A 16,895-nucleotide genomic window follows, 5' to 3' on the forward strand; every position below is an offset into this window, starting at 1 on the left:
AATTATATAATATGCTGGGGGAGTTTGTGACTTGTTTCTTTCACTCAGCTTAATGCTTCTGGGGTTCATCCAAAAAAAAAAAAAGGTTCATCCATGTAGTATGTATCAATACTTCCTTTTTATGGCCAATACGTCTATTGTGTAGACATATCATATTTTGCTTATCCATTTGTAAGTTGATGGACTTTTGGGTTGTTTCTACCTTTTGGCTATGATGAGTAATGCTGCTACAAACATTCCTGTATAAGTTTTTGTGTGGTAACATGCTTTCAGTTCTCCTGGGGACAGCCATAGGAGTGGAATTGCTGGGTCATATGGTGGCTTTTTTTTTTTTTTTAAGACAGTGTCTCACTCTGTCACTCAGGCTGGAATGTAGTGGTGTGATCAAAGCTCACTGCAGCCTCCCAGGCTCAGGTGATCCTCCCACCTCCGCCTCCTGAGTAGCTGGGATTACAGGTGCATGCCACCACATCCAGCTAATTTTTGTATTTTCTGTAGAGAGGAAGGTTTGCCATGTTACCCAGGTTGGTCTTGAACTCCTGGGCTAAAGTGATCCTCCACCCACCTTGGCTGCCCAAAGTGCTGGGATTATAGGCATGAGCCACCGTACCTGGCCAGTAACTCTTATGTTTAATAATTCGAGGAACTTTCAGACTTTTTTCCAAAGTAACTTCACCACTTTACATTCCCACCAATAGTCAGTGAGGGTTTCAATTACCTTATACCCTTGCCAACACTTAATCTGACTTGATTCTAGTCATCCTAGTGGGTGTGAAGTGGTATCTTAAAGTTTTATTTCCATTTCCCTGATGACTAATTATGTTGACCATTTAAAAAATGTGTTTATTGGCCATTTGCATATCTTCCTGATGCAGAAAAAGATATTTCTATTCAGATCCTTTGCCTAATTTTTAATTGAGTTGTTTGTCTTTTCATTGTTACGTTGTAACTTTGGTTACCAGGTCTCTCTCTGTCACCCAGGCTGGAGTACAGTGGTGTGATTGTAGCTCACTATAACCCTGAACTCCTGGGCTCAAAGGATCCTTCTGCCTCCGCCTCTCCAGTAGCTAGGACCACACACACATGCCACACACCTAGCTAATTAAAAAGAAAATTAAGAAACAAGGTATCTCCATATTACCCAGGCTGGTCTCAAACTCCTGACCTCAAGTGATCCTCCCACCTCATCCTCCCAAACTGCTGGCCAGGTGTAAGCCACTGCATCCAGCCCATTTTCTTGATAATAATCTTCTGCTTAAAGTACAAAAGTTGACCAGGCACGGTGGGTCACGCCTGTAATCCCAGCACTTTGGGAGGCCAAGGTGGGTGGAGGATCACTTTAGCCCAGGAGTTCAAGACCGACCTGGGCAACATGGTGAAACTCTGACTCTACTAAAAATACAAAAATTAGCCAGGCGTGGTGGGGGGTGCCTATAATCCCAGCTATTTGGGAGGCTGAGGCAGAAGAATCGCTTGAACCTGGGAGGCAGAGGTTGCAGTGAGCCGAGATGACGCCATTGCACTCCAGCCTGGGCGACAGAGCAAGACTCTGTCTCAAAAAAAAAAAAGTACACAAGTTTTGTCCAAGCACAGTAGCTCATGCCTACAATCCTAATACTTTCGGAGGCTAAAGAGGGCAGATCTCTTGAGCCCAGGAGTTTGAGACCAGCCTGGGCAACATGGTGAAACTCCATCTCTACCAAAACAAACAAACAAACAAAAAACAATTAGCTGGGCATGATGACATGCACTTGTAGTCCCAGCTACTTGGGAGGTTGAGATGGGAGGATCAATTTAGCCTGGGAAGTAGAGGCTGCAGTGACCCCAGATGGCACCATAGCACTCCAGCCTGGGTGACAGAGACCCTGTCTCAAAAAAAAAAAGTTTTAAATTTTGATGAAGTCCAGTTTATCTCTTTTTTGTTGCTCATGATTTTGGTGTCATATCTAAGAATCTTTACATTTAGGTATTTGATTCACTTTAAGTTTATCTTTCTATATGGTGTGAAATTGTTACCAAAACACTAGGAGTTCAGGAGTTCAGTTTATGTCCTGTTGCTCACCACACAGAAAGATGAGCAGTACCTGCCATGGAGACAACAGGAAGAAGGCTTTACTCAGGTGCTACAGCTCAGTCACAAATCCATTTCCCTGACCAACTAAAATTAGAGGTTTATATAGTAAAGAAGAAATATAATGATGTATAGGAAAACAGGAACTCAGGAGGCCAAGAAAGCACTCGTGACCAAGGAGGGGTCTTGTGCTTCATTGTCAGGATGGGATGATCTGGTTGAGTTTCAGTTCCTTGATACTTTTTTTGAGAGGCCTGGTGGTCCTTTCCTGAAGAAGGAACTCAAAATAAAACAAATGTAAATTTTAAGCTTTAAGACCAGAAGGTCAATTTCTTTCTTTTTTCTGTTTTTTGTTTGTTTGTTTTTGCTTTTTTATTTGCTTGTTTGTTTTTTTTGAGACGAGGTCTCCCTCTGTCGCCCAGGCTGGAATGCAGTGGCTTGATCTCAACTCACTGCAACCTCTGCCTCCCAGGTTCAAGCAATTTTCCTGCCTCAGCCTCCTGAGTAGCTGGGATTACAGGTGTGTGCCACCATACCCAGCTAATTTTTATATTTTTAGTAGACATGGGGTTTTGCCATGTTGGCCAGGCTGGTCTGGAACTCCTGACTTCAGGTGATCCGCCCTCCTCGGCCTCCCAAAATGCTGATATTACAGGCATGAGCCACCACGCCCAGCAAGAAGGGTCAATTTCTGTTGATACAAAAAAAACTATGAGACTATTGGGTTCATTTCAAAATAAGGGTCTAACTTAATTCTTTTGCATGTGGTGATCCAGTTGTCCCAGCACCATTTGTTTTCTTTCCTCACTGAATGTTCTTGGTACCCTAGTTAAAAATTACTTGGTCACAGATACATGGGTTTATTTCTGGACACTCAATCTTTTTTTTTTTTTTTTTGAGACGGAGTCTCACTCTGTCGCCCGGGCTCTAGTGCAGTGCCATGCTCTCGGGTCACTGCAACTTTTGCCTCCCAGTTTCAAGTGATTCTCCTGCCTCAGCCTCCCAAGTAGCTGGGGCTATAGGCATGCATCACCATGCCTGGCTAATTTTTGTTTTGTTTTGTTTTGAGACGGAGTCTTGCTCTATTGCCCAGGCTGGAGTCCAATGACTTGGTCTCAGCTTACTGCAACCTGCTTCCCGGGTTCAAGCAATTCCGCCTCAACCTCCTGAGTAGCTGGGATTACAGGTGCCTGCCACCACATCCAGCTAATTTTTGTATTTTTAGTAGAGACGGGGTTTCACTGGTCTCAAACTCCTGACCTCGGGTGATCCACCCGCCTTGGTCTCACAAAGTGCTGGAATTACAGGTGTGAGCCACCACGCCCGGCCTGTAAGTTTTAATAATTGAAATTGATCACTTCTGGGATATACCTGATTTTTCATGAAGATATGAGAATGACAGCACAATTAAATGTAGTGATCAGAAAAAATAAAACAATTTCATGTTCATAGCCAGTGAGTTAAGACTATACAACAAACTAGGTATAATAAGTACTCTTAGAATTTGAAGTAATCTTAGAGGAGGACTTTGACTTAACACAGAATTCGGATGTTGAAGACAGTTTTACCTGGATCTTAGGGGACAAGGAAGGCCCGCCTGATTTCTAGGTTATATACATTGCTCACGTTTTGTCTTGGAGTAATTCTCCAGATATTTTACACACAGATGCTTGTATGTGTGTATCTTGTCAGTCATCTATATTAACTTTATCAGTTTTGTAACTGCTTCTTAAGTAAATCTTGCTGATATTTTTTCAACCCTTGGTCCCTTTTTGGTTTTTCACAATGTTATTAAGAAAACACATACATACACAAACCAATAAGCCTGTTTTATCCTCCTTTGTCTAGGAATATGACAAATCTGAAGCTATACCTGAGGAAGTAGCTGGAGCTGGACAACAGTAACAAGGTGCAAGTCCCCATGGAAGATTCAAGCCTGTCCAGCAGTGTTGATGTGGACAAAGGCTTTGCCATTGCCTTTGTTGTTCTTCTGTTTCTGTTCCTCATAGTGATGATTTTTCGGTGTGCCAAGTTGGTGAAGAATCCCTACAAGGCCAGCTCCACAACCACAGAACCATCTCTGAGCTGAAGTATAATAAAACCTGGTAGACTCCCTTTCACAAGAGATTTGAAATCTGTTATACACACTTTATATTATTTCACCTCCCTGTTTCTCAGCCTTCTCACTCTTGCATTCTACAATGAGATGAAACACAAGCCAGTCTGTATTGTTCCTGTTCAGGGAAATGGCTACTAAAGTAAGTTAGAGGTTGAATTTATTGGCTAGAATAAGGCCATGGATTTTAATTCTTCAATGCCTAAGGTCCTTAGGATGGGACAGTGGGCCATAATTTTATGATGTAATGTAACATAATGTCATCATTCTTGGTAAGGTCCACCTGAAACTAGAAGCTCACCTAGAGGTGGCAGACTTGAATGATCCCTTTAGTTATGCAAATGTAGGCTCAGCAGAAATCAAATGTCCTATAAGAAGAGTGTAACCAGATTGTTTTAGTGTGTGAAGTTTTGTAAAATCTGCTGTTCTTAAGTGGGCAGAAATCTGTGGTAGAAGGGGACTAATTTGCTGTGAGGGAATTCCTTAATCTCTCTCATCCCAAATTTCCTCATCTATAAAATATTATGTAGAGGTTCGTATGAGGGCCCCAGAAAAGATATATCTGTGTCCTAAGCCCTGGAATGTGACCTTATTTGGAAAAATGGTCTTTGCAAATATAATTAAGAATCTCAAGATAAATTCATCCTAAATTATCTAGGTAAGTCTTAAATCCAATGACAATTGTTCTTAAAAAAAAAAAAAAAAGAGAAGACACAGGGAGACAGAGAAAAAGACCATGTGAACACAGAGACAGAGATCGGAATCACACAGCCACAAGCCAAGGAACCCTTGCCTGGAACCACCAGAAACTAGAAGAGTGAAGAAAGGATTCTTTCTCCCCTAGAGATTCTGGTACCGGTATGGTCTTACCAACACCTTGATTTTGGACTTCGGCCTTCAGAACTGTGAGAAAATAAATTTCTGTTGTTTTAAGGCACCCGGTGTGGTAACTTGTTATGGCAGTCATAGGAAATTAATAGATAATATATGATGATGCAGATGATGGTCATGATTCTGATCATCATCCCAGCAATCTTTTCTTTCTTTTCGAGACAGAGTTTCATTCTGTCACCCAGGCTGGAGGGCAGTGGTGTGATTCCGGCTCACTGAAACCTTTGCCTCCCAGGTTCAAGCAATTCTCCTTCCTCAGCCTCCAGAGTAGCTGGAATTACAGGCATCTGCCACATGCCTGGCTAATTTTTGTATTTTTAGTAGAGACAGGGTTTCACCATGTTGACCAAGCTGGTCTCGAACTCCTGACCTCAAGTGATCCACCCACCTCAGCCTCCCACAGTGCTGGGATTATAGGCGTGAGCCACTGCGCCCAGCCCCAAGGGATCGCTTAAGAGCAGAGGGAAGAAAATCATAGCACCTACTCTCCAAAGTCTGAAGTTAGGGAACTTTGATAGAGTGGTATATGAGCCAATTGGCAGGGAAGCTTTTAAGAGAATTCACTAGAAAGAAAGGGAGTACCTATATTGCTGAGCAAGACTTAATGTGGGTTTGGCTGAAGAGGATTGGTTTTAGTACAGCAGATGATGGAGAATCAAAGCCCTCACATCCAGCCACGATGGCCTAATATTCTAGTCAACAGTAACCTAGCATATGAGTATGAATTGAGAGCCATAACCTTGGAATCTAACTGGGAGGGCATCACTTGGGCTTATGCAGTGACTTGGACCAGCAAGCAGCCACTTCAGTGGAGACATGTATCCATGGGACCACACTGGACTGGGTTTTAACAGCAATACCACATGGTACAGAGACACAACTCTAGTCATGCACTGTTAGCAGAGACCTGATAATTGGTCTCTGTTTCTGACTCCTGGATGTGGGACTGCTCCCTTCCTTAGCTTGAGTAAGCCTCCAAGGAAAATGGAGACAGAGGAATCAAAGTCTTCCATGGAAAATACTAGACTTTGCCTGCACCAGAACAAGATACTCAATTGTATTGGTTAAGCTGGCAGGGAGGTAAAGAGAGGATGTGGGGAGGGGGACAAGAGAGATATATGATTTGATTTGATGAAAAGAAACTCAGGGCAAAGTGCAGATCAGGTGAAAAGTAGATTAGGATTGATGTCAGTTATGTCGGTGTTGTGTGGAAAAGTAAAATAAAAATAAAGGCTGGGCGCAGTGGCTCACACCTGTAATCCCAGCATTTTGGGAGGCCGAGGTAGGTGGATCACCTGAGGTCAGGAGTTCGAGACCAGCCTGGCCCAACATGTTGAAACCCCGTCTCTACTAAAAATACAAAAATTAGCTGGGCTTGGTAGCTACTTGGGAGGCTGAGGCAGGAGAATCGCTTGAACTTGGGGGCAGAGGTTGCAGTGATCCGAGATCACGACGCTGCACTCCGGCCTGGGCAAGAGAGCAAGACTCCATCTCAAATAAATAAATAAATAAAGGGTTGATGTCAGCACTTGAGGACTGCAGTGTGTTCCCTCCAGGAACTCAGAGATTAACCTCTGAGTTAACATCTTCTTAACATAAGCTGCACGACAAACACATGATTAATGAGAGCATCAATATGCAGTCACAAGAGAATCACAGGTTTGACAATTATCTGACTTTCTCCAGTAATCTAAGAAAAGATGCATCAGTTGGAAGAAGTGGATCATCTGTGGAAGCAGAAAAAGATGAGCAACCTAAAGTAAATCCATAAGGAGCCAGTACGAATGCGGTTCCAGAGAGGGGAGACTGGATGTGGTGGCCCACGCCTATAATCTCAGGAGTTTGGGAGGCTGAGGTGGGAGGATCACTTGAGCCCAGGAGTTTGAGACCAGCCTGGGCGACATAGTAAGATCTCGTCTCTACTAAAAAATAAAAAAGTAGCTGGGCATGGTGACACGTGCCTGTAATCCTAGCTGCTTAGGAGACTGAGGTGGGAGGATTGCTAAGGCCCGGAAGATGGAAGTTGCAGTGAGCTATGCTCGTGCAACTATACTCCAGCCTGGGTGGCCAGATAGTCCTTGGTATGGAGATTCAGGGAGTTGCAGCCCATGGACCTTCAGTTTGTTTGGTCTTATTGATCACATGATCTCTGCTAACCTGATGTTCTTAATCACTCCTTCCACCCACCTCAAACTGACAATTTATAGGTCCAATTGGTCTGCAGAGAAGTTATATTGGGCCAGGACCCTCCCACCACTAATGTGGGTGTGTCTGGTGGGTGTTGGGGTTCTACATTTGTGTTTTGAATCAACATTTTAAAAATTATTATTATAAAAGTAACACATGCATATTGTAAAAACAATTTTTTCAAACATTACCTAAGGATAAAAAGGCAAAAAGTAGGTCCAGGCGTGGTGGCTCATGCCTGTAATCCCAGCACTTTGGGAGGCCAAAGCGAGTGGATCACAAGGTCAGGAGATCAAGACCATCCTGGCTAACACGATGAAACCCCATCTCTACTAAAACTACAAAAATTAGCCGGGCATGGTGGCAGGCACCTATAGTCCCAGCTACTCGGGAGGCTGAGGCAGGAGAATCGCTTGAACCTGGAAGGCGGAGGTTGCAGTGAGTCAAGATCATGCCATGGCACTCCAGCCTGGGCGACACAGCAAGAGTCTGTCTCAAAATAAATAAATAAATACATAAAAAGGCCAGCCGTGGTGGCTCACGCCTGTAATCCCAGCACTTTGGGACGCCGAGGCGGGTGGATCCTGAGGTCAGGAGATTGAGACCATCCTGGCTAACACAGTGAAACCTCATCTCTACTAAAAATACAAAAAAATTAGCCAGGCACGGTGGTGGGCACCTGTAGTCCCAGCTACTGGGGAGTGGGGGCGGATAAGGCAGAAGAATGGTGTGAACCCAGAGGTGGAGCTTGCAGTAAGCCGAGATCACCCCACTGCACTCCAGCCTGGGTGACAGAGTGAGACTCTGTCAAAAAAAAAAAAAAAAGAAGGCAAAAACTTATTAGATTACTGCCTTGTTTCCCATTCCTTCTTTCCAAAGGTAATTGCTATAAAGTCCATTTGTGCATATACATATACACACATATATACATACTTTCCAAATATTTTCCTTTCCTTTTTATTTTTAATCTAACCTTTTTGAATAGGCTATCCATTTTCAAGTTTCAAATTTCTTTTTTCTTTTCTTTTTTTTTTTTTTTGAGATGGAGTCTTGCTGTGCCGCCCTAGCTGGAGTATAATGGCGTGACCTTGGCTCACTGCAACCACTACCTCCCAGGGTTCAAGTGATTCTCCTGCCTCAGCCTCCCTAGTAGCTGGGATTACAGGCACCCACCACCATGCCCAGCTCATTTTTTGTATTTTTAGTAGAAACGGGGTTTTACCATGTTGGCCACGCTGGTCTGGAACTCCTGTCCTCAGGTGATCCACCTGCCTAGGCCTCCCAAAGTGCTGGGTCAAATTTCAAAAGGTACAAAATGGTGTACTGTGAAAATTCTTACTCCTCTTCAACCTTCTGTTCTCTCTTCACAAACAACCAATGTTAAAAATTTCTTTCTTTCTTTTTTTTTTTTTTGAAATAGAGTCTCACTCTGTCACCCAGGCTGGAGAGTAGTGGTATGATCTCAGTTCACTGCAACCACAGCCTCCAAAGTTCAAGCAATTTTCCTGCCTCAGCCTCCCGAGTAGCTGGGACTACAAGCGCCCACCACCATGCCCAGCTAATTTTTGTATTTTTAGTAGAGTCAGGGTTTCACCATATTGGCCAGGTTGGTCTTGAACTCCTGACCTCAAATAATCCACCCACCTCAGCCTCCCAAAGTTCTGGGACTACAGGTATGAACCACTGCACCTGGCCCAACATTAAAAATTTCTTGCGTATCCTTCCAGTGGTATTTTATGTACATGTGAGAAAAAAACATATATTATTACCATTAGTTACACAAAGGATGCCACACTATATACCATGTGCTGCACCAGTTTTTATTTAATATTGTATCTTGAAGATTATTCCACATCAATACACGCACAGCCTCCTTAGCTTTTTTTTTTTTTTTTTTTGAGACAGAGTCTCGCTCTGTCACCCAGGCTGGAGTGTAGTGGCACGATCTCGGCTCACTGCAAGCTCTACCTCCCGGGTTCATGCCATTCTCCTGCCCCAGCCTCCCGAGTAGCACTATAGGCACCCACCACCACGCCCGGCTAATTTTTCGTATTTTTAATAGAGACCAGGTTTCACCATGTTAGCCAGGATGGTCTCGATCTCCTGACCTCGTGATCCACCCTCCTCGGCTTCCTGAAGTGTTGGGATTACAGGCATGAGCCCAGCCTAGCTTTTTTTTTTTAAACACAGTTAAAGAGCATCATATTGTTTGAGTGTGCCATAATTTAACCAATGCCTGCCAATAGAAATTTACATTATTTTCAAATCTTTTGCTATTTCAAACAATTATGCTGCAGAAAATAATTTAGCACTTGAGTCATTTCAAAAGTATGCAAATTCAAAAGTATGTAGCAGCCAGGCACAGTGGCTCCACTGCACTCCACTCGCACCACTGCACTCCAGCCTGGGCAACACAATGAGACTCCGTCTCAAAACAAACAAACAAACGAACAAAAATATGTCACTTAAAGCCCTAGAAGTTGAATTGTTGATTTAAAGAACATTGCAGGGCTGGCTGGGTGCCGTAGCTCACGCCTGTAATCCTAGCACTTTGGGAGGCTGAGGCAGGTGGATCACCTGAGGTCAGGAGTTTAAGACCAGCCTGACCAACATAGTGAAACCCCGTTTCTACTAAAAATACAAAACAACAACAACAAAAAAAATAGCCTGCCGTGGCCACATCAGGTGGCTGGTGACTGGGGAGGCTGAGGCAGGAGAAATGCTTGAACCCGGGAAGCAGAGGCTGCAGTGAGCAGAGATCGTGCCACTGCACTCCAGCCTGGGCGATAGAGCGAGACTCCATCTCGAAAAAAGAAATAAAAGAGAAAGAAGCCGGGTGCGGTGGCTCAAGCCTGTAATCCCAGCACTTTGGGAGGCTGAGACGGGCGGATCACGAGGTCAGGAGATCGAGACCATCCTGGCTAAAACGGTGAAACCCCGTCTCTACTAAAAATACAAAAAACTAGCCGGGCGAGGTGGCGGGCGCCTGTAGCCCCAGCTACTCCGGAGGCTGAGGCAGGAGAATGGCGTAAACCCGGGAAGGCGGGGCTTGCAGTGAGCTGAGATCTGGCCACTGCACTCCAGCCCTGGCGACAGAGCAAGACTCCGTCTCAAAAAAAAAAAAAAAAAAAGAGAAAGAAAGAAAGAAAAAGAAAAGAAATAAGAGCTAAACAAAGCCAATAGAATAGGAAAAGAGGCCGGGTGCAGTGGCTTACGGCTATAATCCCAGCACTTTGAGAGTCCAGGGCAGGTTGATCACCTGAGGTCAGGAATTCGAGACCAGCCTGGCCAACATGATGAAACCCCATCTCTACTAAAAATATAAAAATTAGCTGGGCGTGGTGGTAGGCACCTATAGTCCCAGCTACTCAAGAGGCTGTGGCAGGAGAATCACTTGAACCTGGGAGGCTGAGGTTGCGGTGGGCCGAGATCGCACCACTGCACTCCAGTCTGGGGTGACAAAGTGAGACTTCATCTCAAAAAAAAAAAAAAAGAATAGGAAAAGAAAGAAGAGGAAACAAGCTACACTGAATAATGGTTCAAGACCACCAACTATATGGCCAAACTGCCTGGGTCTGTCACTTTTTAGCTGTGTGGCTTTGGGAAATTTATTTCTGTGCCTCCCTTTTCTCATCCATAAAAAAGGGACAATAATATTAGTTCTTACCTCATAGGATAATTGTGAAGTTTAAATGAATTAATAACTGGCAAGTGCTTAGAACAGTTCCTGCTATGTAGCAAGTAGTCAATAAATAGAGAGAGTGTGTGTGTGTGTGTGTGTTTAGGGAGCAGTATGTCTAAAATTTCTAGCTCAGGTTAGAAGGTGATACCATGATGAAATGAGTTTATAACATGATGAATTTCAATTATCTGGAGGAACCCTTCACTTCTCCATACCTCAATTTCTGCTGTCTTAATTGGAAATAGGCACTTAGGGTGGTCCCAGGAAACTGGTGAGCAGGTGAAATAAGCACAGGTGAAAATGTGGTCAACAGGAGAGAATTTCAAGGACTTGGGAGTTCTAGCTGCTTGGGCTCTGTTTCCAGCCTCACACACAAGGTTCTGGTTTGTACTTTTTAAATGAAAAATTGTGTGTGTGTGTGTGTGTGTGTGTGTGTGTGTGTTTGAGATGGACTGTCAAAACGGAGTCTCGCTCGGTCACTCAGGCTGGAGTGCAGTGGCGCGATCTCCTTTCACTGAAGCCTCTGCCACCAGGGCTCAGCGATCCTCCCGCCTCAGCTCCGGAGTTGCTGGGACCACAGGCGCGAACTACCACGCCTGACTTTTTTAATCTTGTATTTTTAGTTAAGATGGTGTTTCACCGTATTGCCCAGGCCAGTTTGGAACTCCTGGGCTCTAGCAATCCTCCCGCCTCGGCCTCTCAAAATGTTGGGATTACAGGCGTGAGCTACAGCGCCCGGCCTGGGGAATCTTTTCTACAGAAATAAAAGTACTAATTCAAAATTTTATTGAATTATTGATGTTTATTTTTATTGTTGCGCTATTTGTCGGGGCTGAGAACGGAAAACAATCTAAACAAATATGGTTTAACCTTACTATTCAGGTGTCAAAAATACAAGTTATTGTTGTTGTTTTTTGTTTGTTTTTGAGACGGAGTCTCATTCTATGGCCCAGGCTGGAGTGCAGTGGCACGATCTCCGCTCACCGAAAGCTCTGCCTCCCGGGTTCACGCCATTCTCCTGCCTCAACCTCCCGAGTACCTGGGACTACAGGCACCCACCACCCGGCTAATTTTGTGTGTGTGTGTGTGTGTGTGTGTATTTTTAGTAGAGACGGGGTTTCAACGTGTTAGCCAGGATGGTCTGGATCTCCTGACCTCGTGATCCGCCGCCTCGGCCTCCCAAAGTGCTGGGATGACAGGCGTGAGCCACCGCACCCGGCCAAAAATACAAGTTTTACCTTTTTTATTGGCTTCAGGTAATGTCCACATGTTAAATGAAAACAACAAAAATCTATATAGAGGAACTTGTGCATACAAGACTAGAAAATTAAGCTGTATTACCTGAAAGGAGCGGAGTGGTAAGTGATGGGGCAAGAGAGAATTTTATCACGTTTTTCTTATTACATTTTGATAGCCTTTACAATTTGTATCACTTATGTAACAAAACAAACTCAAGTAAAAATGAGAGAATAAAGCTCTGAACCTATGAGTACTTCCCTAAGTCTTTACACTATGAATGTAGTAATGCGGCCACTAGTCGAGGGTGGTAGGACAGGCGGAGACTCGGTAATATACTCCTGGCCACGCCCACTCTGCCTTGCCAGTCGCTTCTCACGTGCGCCCCTGGAAGGCTCTTCCTTAACGCATGCGTAGTTACCTTAGTTTTCGTCGCCTCTGAGGGGCGCCCCACGACTTTGGATTTGACCCCGTCAGGCTACCGTCGTGGTGACCGGAACGGCACTAAAGGTTTGCTTCCGGGCGTTTCTTTTGCTTCCCCTTCCCTCCTTCACGCTTTCGCCCCTCCCCCTCCTCCCTTATCCCTTCGCTTTCGCTCTTTTCCGTCGAGGCTGACCCATGAGTTGTGAGTCTGGGGTCTGGTTGGTGAAAAAGAGCCCTTAAATCTGGAAGACGGGAGGTGTGGGGAATACTGTTAATTGAGTTATTTGGTGACCAAAGGCTTATCTGGGATATTTTGTTTGTGGGAGGGGGTCGGGCGAGGGTGGGAAGGAAGTCTTCCCCAGAGGCGAACGGGGGCGGGGCTGAACTGGGTTTGCGAATGGGTAGGACGCACCCCTAGAATAGGTAGCACGGGGGTGGGCTGGTGTGTGGGCAGAGGAAAATGGAAGCGTTGAAAAGCAGGTTTTGCTTTAACCGTTTGATTAGAAAAGCAGTTCACACGAATGTGTGAAGTATTTGGGTTGTGGATGTTAGGTAGCCACGTTTTATTCCTAGCCTGCTTTACTTCTCTGTACTTTAGGGGAAACCTTTTTGCTGCGAGCTTTGAATATCGTAGACTTTTTAAAAAGTAAATTTCCACATGGAAGCAAAGTAATGTAAGGGGAAGAACTGATGAAAGAGAAAACACTGAATTAGTGAGTTACAAATCAACTCCATCCCCAGGTAGAGGTTTTGTTCAAATTAGGCATAGCATACAAAGATTTATCACATTAGTTAAGGAACACGTATAGACCACAAAAATATCTTCTTCTGGATTGGTTCTCTTCAGTATCCCAAAGCATTATTTTTAAAGTTTGGTTTGTTTTGAGACAGGGTCTCACTTTGTCAGCCAAGCTGGAATGCATGGTGCGAACATAGCTCACTACAGCAGCCTCTCCTGGGCTCAAGCGATCCTCCCACCTCAGCCTCCTGAGTAGCTGGGACTAAAGGCATGCACCGCCACACCTGGCTAATTTTTGTATTTTTTTTGTAAAGACGAGTCTTGCCATGTTGCCCAGGCTGGTCTTGAACTCCTGCCCTCAAGCGACCTTCCTGTCTCGGACTCTAAAAGTGCTGAGATTACAGATGTAAGCCACTGTGCTAGCCCAAAACATTATTTTCAGTAGCTCCCTAGCTTAATGAATGTTCTCCATGCCCTCTCAAACTTTTAAATCTTTTTCAGGACTGTTAGTGTGTAGTAGAAGATAAGAACTCTTAAAAATCTCAGCATCAGATTCTGGAGAATGGGGAGGGAGAACATGGACTATTTGAATAGAATAACAGGCATCAGAATAGGAATTAGTTTTATTAGGGAACTGAAATTCTCTATTGATTATAGTTATAAGGACTCCAGTTTAATTTGTTTTGTGTTCCATGCAGAGGACAAAAGCATGTCTTCCCTTCCTGGGTGCATTGGTTTGGATGCAGCAACAGCTACAGTGGAGTCTGAAGAGATAGCAGAGCTGCAACAGGCAGTGGTTGAGGAACTGGGTATCTCTATGGAGGAACTTCGGCATTTCATCGATGAGGAACTGGAGAAGATGGATTGTGTACAGCAGCGCAAGAAGCAGTTAGCAGAGTTAGAGACATGGGTAATACAGAAAGAATCTGAGGTGGCTCACGTTGACCAGCTATTTGATGATGCATCCAGGTGAGAACTCCATGGAAAAATAGAAGGAAATCTCTCCATTGGGAGATATTTTTAGAGAATAATTGTTCATGACCTTGTACCAAGCATTTTATTTTATTTTTTGAGACGGAGTCTCGCTCTGTCACCCAGGCTGGAGTGCAGTGGAGTGGTCCCGGCTCACTACAACCTCGACCTCTCAGGTTCAAGTGATTCTCCCGCCTCACCCTCCCAAGTAGCTGGGATTACAGGCATCCGCTACCACGCCCAGCTAATTTTTTATATTTTTAGTAGAGACGGTTTCACCATGTTGGCCGGGCTGTGTACCAAGAATTTTATACTTTATGAAGTACAGATGTTTAGAACCTTACTCTTCCTTGAAGTTTATGGTCAAAAATCTGACCTTACAGTCAGCCATAAATATAATTTTCATCTGTCAGCAGCTAACATGATCAGCAGTAAGGAAGTCCAAGTCTTAAGTCCTTTCCCCTTCTTCCTCCTGTGTTCTGTCTTAGAACAATTGCTTCATTTCCCTAGTAAGATCATGCAGGGAGTGAGGATTGTAAAGAAATTCTGTCTTACGTAACTCCGAAGCATTAATCAGTTCCTATACCCCCAAAAGATTTGTTTCTAGTGCTCTAGTTGTCACTTAGAATACATTTTAAAAATTTTATTATTATACTTTAAGTTCTAGGGTACATGTGCACAACGTGCAGGTTTGTTACATATGTATACATGTGCCATGTTGGTGTGCTGCACCCATTAACTCATCATTGACCTATCTCCTAATGCTATCCCTTCCCCCTCCCCCAGCCCCACAACAGGCCCTGGTATGTGATGTTCCCCATCCTGTGTCCAAGTGTTCTTATTGTTCAATTCCCACCTATGAGTGAGAATATGCGGTGTTTGGTTTTCTGTCCTTGCGATAGTTTGCTCAGAATGATGGTTTCCAGCTTCATCTATGTCCCTACAAAAGACATGAACTTAACCTTTTTTATGGCTACATAGTATTCCATGGTGTATATGTGCCACCTTTTCTTAATCCAGTCTATCATTGACGGACCTTTGGTTTGGTTCCAAGTCTTTGCTATTGTGAATAGTGCCACAATAAACATCATACGTGTGCATTTGTCTTTATAGCAGCATGATTTATAATCCTTTGGGTATATACCCAGTAATGGGATGGCTGGGTCAAATGGTATTTCTAGTTCTAGATCCTTGAGGAATTGCCACACTGTCTTCCACAATGGTTGAACTAATTTGCAGTCCCACCAACAGTGAAAAACTGTTCCTGTTTCTCTGCATCCTCTCCAGCACCTGTTGTTTCCTGACTTTTTAATGATCGCCATTCTAACTGGTGTGAGATGGTATCTCATTGTGGTTTTGATTTGCATTTCTCTGATGGCAAGTGATGATGAGCGTTTTTTCATGTGTCTTTTTTGTTTGTTTGTTGTTTTTTTTTTTTTTTTTTCAGACAGAGACTTGCTCTGTCTCGCCCAGGCTGGAGTGCTGTGGCGTGGTCTTGGCTCACTGCAGCCTCTGCCTCCCGAGTTCAAGCAGCTCTCCTGTCTCAGCCTCCTGAGTAGCTGAGACTACAGGTGTGCACCACCACACCCGACTAATTTTTGTATTTTTAGTTGAGATGGGGTTTCACCATGTCAGCCAGGCTGGGGAGGTCAAATTCCTGACCTCAAGTGATCCACCTGCCTCAGCCTCCCAAATTGCTGGGATTACAGGCGTGAGCCACCACACCCGGCCAGGATAGATTTTCAGATAACAGCAAGGTAAATAATGAGATAAGTTTAAAAGTAGTGTACTTTGGGCTTACTTTGGATTTTTGAGGAACTAGTCTGGAAACTAAACCACTATTTAAAACATTTTTCTATAGAAAAAGCATTTTAAATTCTAAACAGAGACACTTTGGAATGTGGCCCATTTAAATTGAGGACCATATATACTTAAATATATATAAATTGTAATGGATTCTATATCTCTAATTCCTCTTCTGGCTTTGACTTTTCTACGTGTGTTCCAATATTAGGGCAGTGACTAATTGTGAGTCTTTGGTGAAGGACTTCTACTCCAAGCTGGGACTACAATACCGGGACAGTAGCTCTGAGGACGAATCTTCCCGGCCTACAGAAATAATTGAGATTCCTGATGAAGATGATGATGTCCTCAGTATTGATTCAGGTAAGGGATGAGCTTTGGATAGGAAAGTCTCAGGATTGAAATTAAAACACTGGAAGATGAGCAAATGGAAGATAACAGAAGAGAGGAGAAACCATTTTCACTAACTCCATATTTCAAACTGCCTGAGTTGGCTATTAAAGAGAAAAATGCAGCATTGTTAGTATCATAGATGTTCCCTGTGTGCTACAGCCTGATTGCATTACTTTGCTTTCCTCATTCTGTGTAACCGCTATTTTGGGGTATTCCATCAAAGAGTGGAATTACCAGGACTTAAAGTAAGTGTATGTTTTGTTGCTAGGATATAAAAAATATGGTTGGGCCGGGCGCAGTGGCTCAAGCCTGTAATCCCAGCACTTTGGGAGGCCGAGATGGGCGGATCACGAGGTCAGGAGATCGAGACCATCCTGGCTAA

The 16,895-nt window shown here is 44.0% G+C and overlaps 1 protein-coding gene and 1 long non-coding RNA gene across 2 annotated transcripts in view; both read left to right on the plus strand.

Annotated features, from left to right (window-relative positions):
• Window positions 1-4,186, plus strand: part of LOC105508845 — a 30,269-nt gene extending 26,083 nt beyond the window's left edge. Inside the window, exon 2 of the long non-coding RNA XR_001001346.1 lies at window positions 3,920-4,186. This is a non-coding gene — a long non-coding RNA (uncharacterized LOC105508845). The remainder of the gene's footprint in view (window positions 1-3,919) is intronic.
• A 9,517-nt stretch (window positions 4,187-13,703) lies between these two features.
• SETDB1 (SET domain, bifurcated 1) overlaps window positions 13,704-16,895 on the plus strand; it is a 34,049-nt gene continuing 30,857 nt past the window's right edge. Inside the window, 2 exon segments of the mRNA XM_011937957.1 lie at window positions 13,704-14,314; window positions 16,332-16,509. Coding sequence (XP_011793347.1) covers window positions 13,908-14,314; window positions 16,332-16,509 — 585 coding nt within the window. The 5' untranslated portion in view covers window positions 13,704-13,907.

The sequence above is a fragment of the Colobus angolensis genome, unplaced genomic scaffold (assembly GCF_000951035.1).
Source record: "Colobus angolensis palliatus isolate OR3802 unplaced genomic scaffold, Cang.pa_1.0 Scaffold169, whole genome shotgun sequence".
Classification (NCBI taxonomy): domain Eukaryota; kingdom Metazoa; phylum Chordata; class Mammalia; order Primates; family Cercopithecidae; genus Colobus; species Colobus angolensis.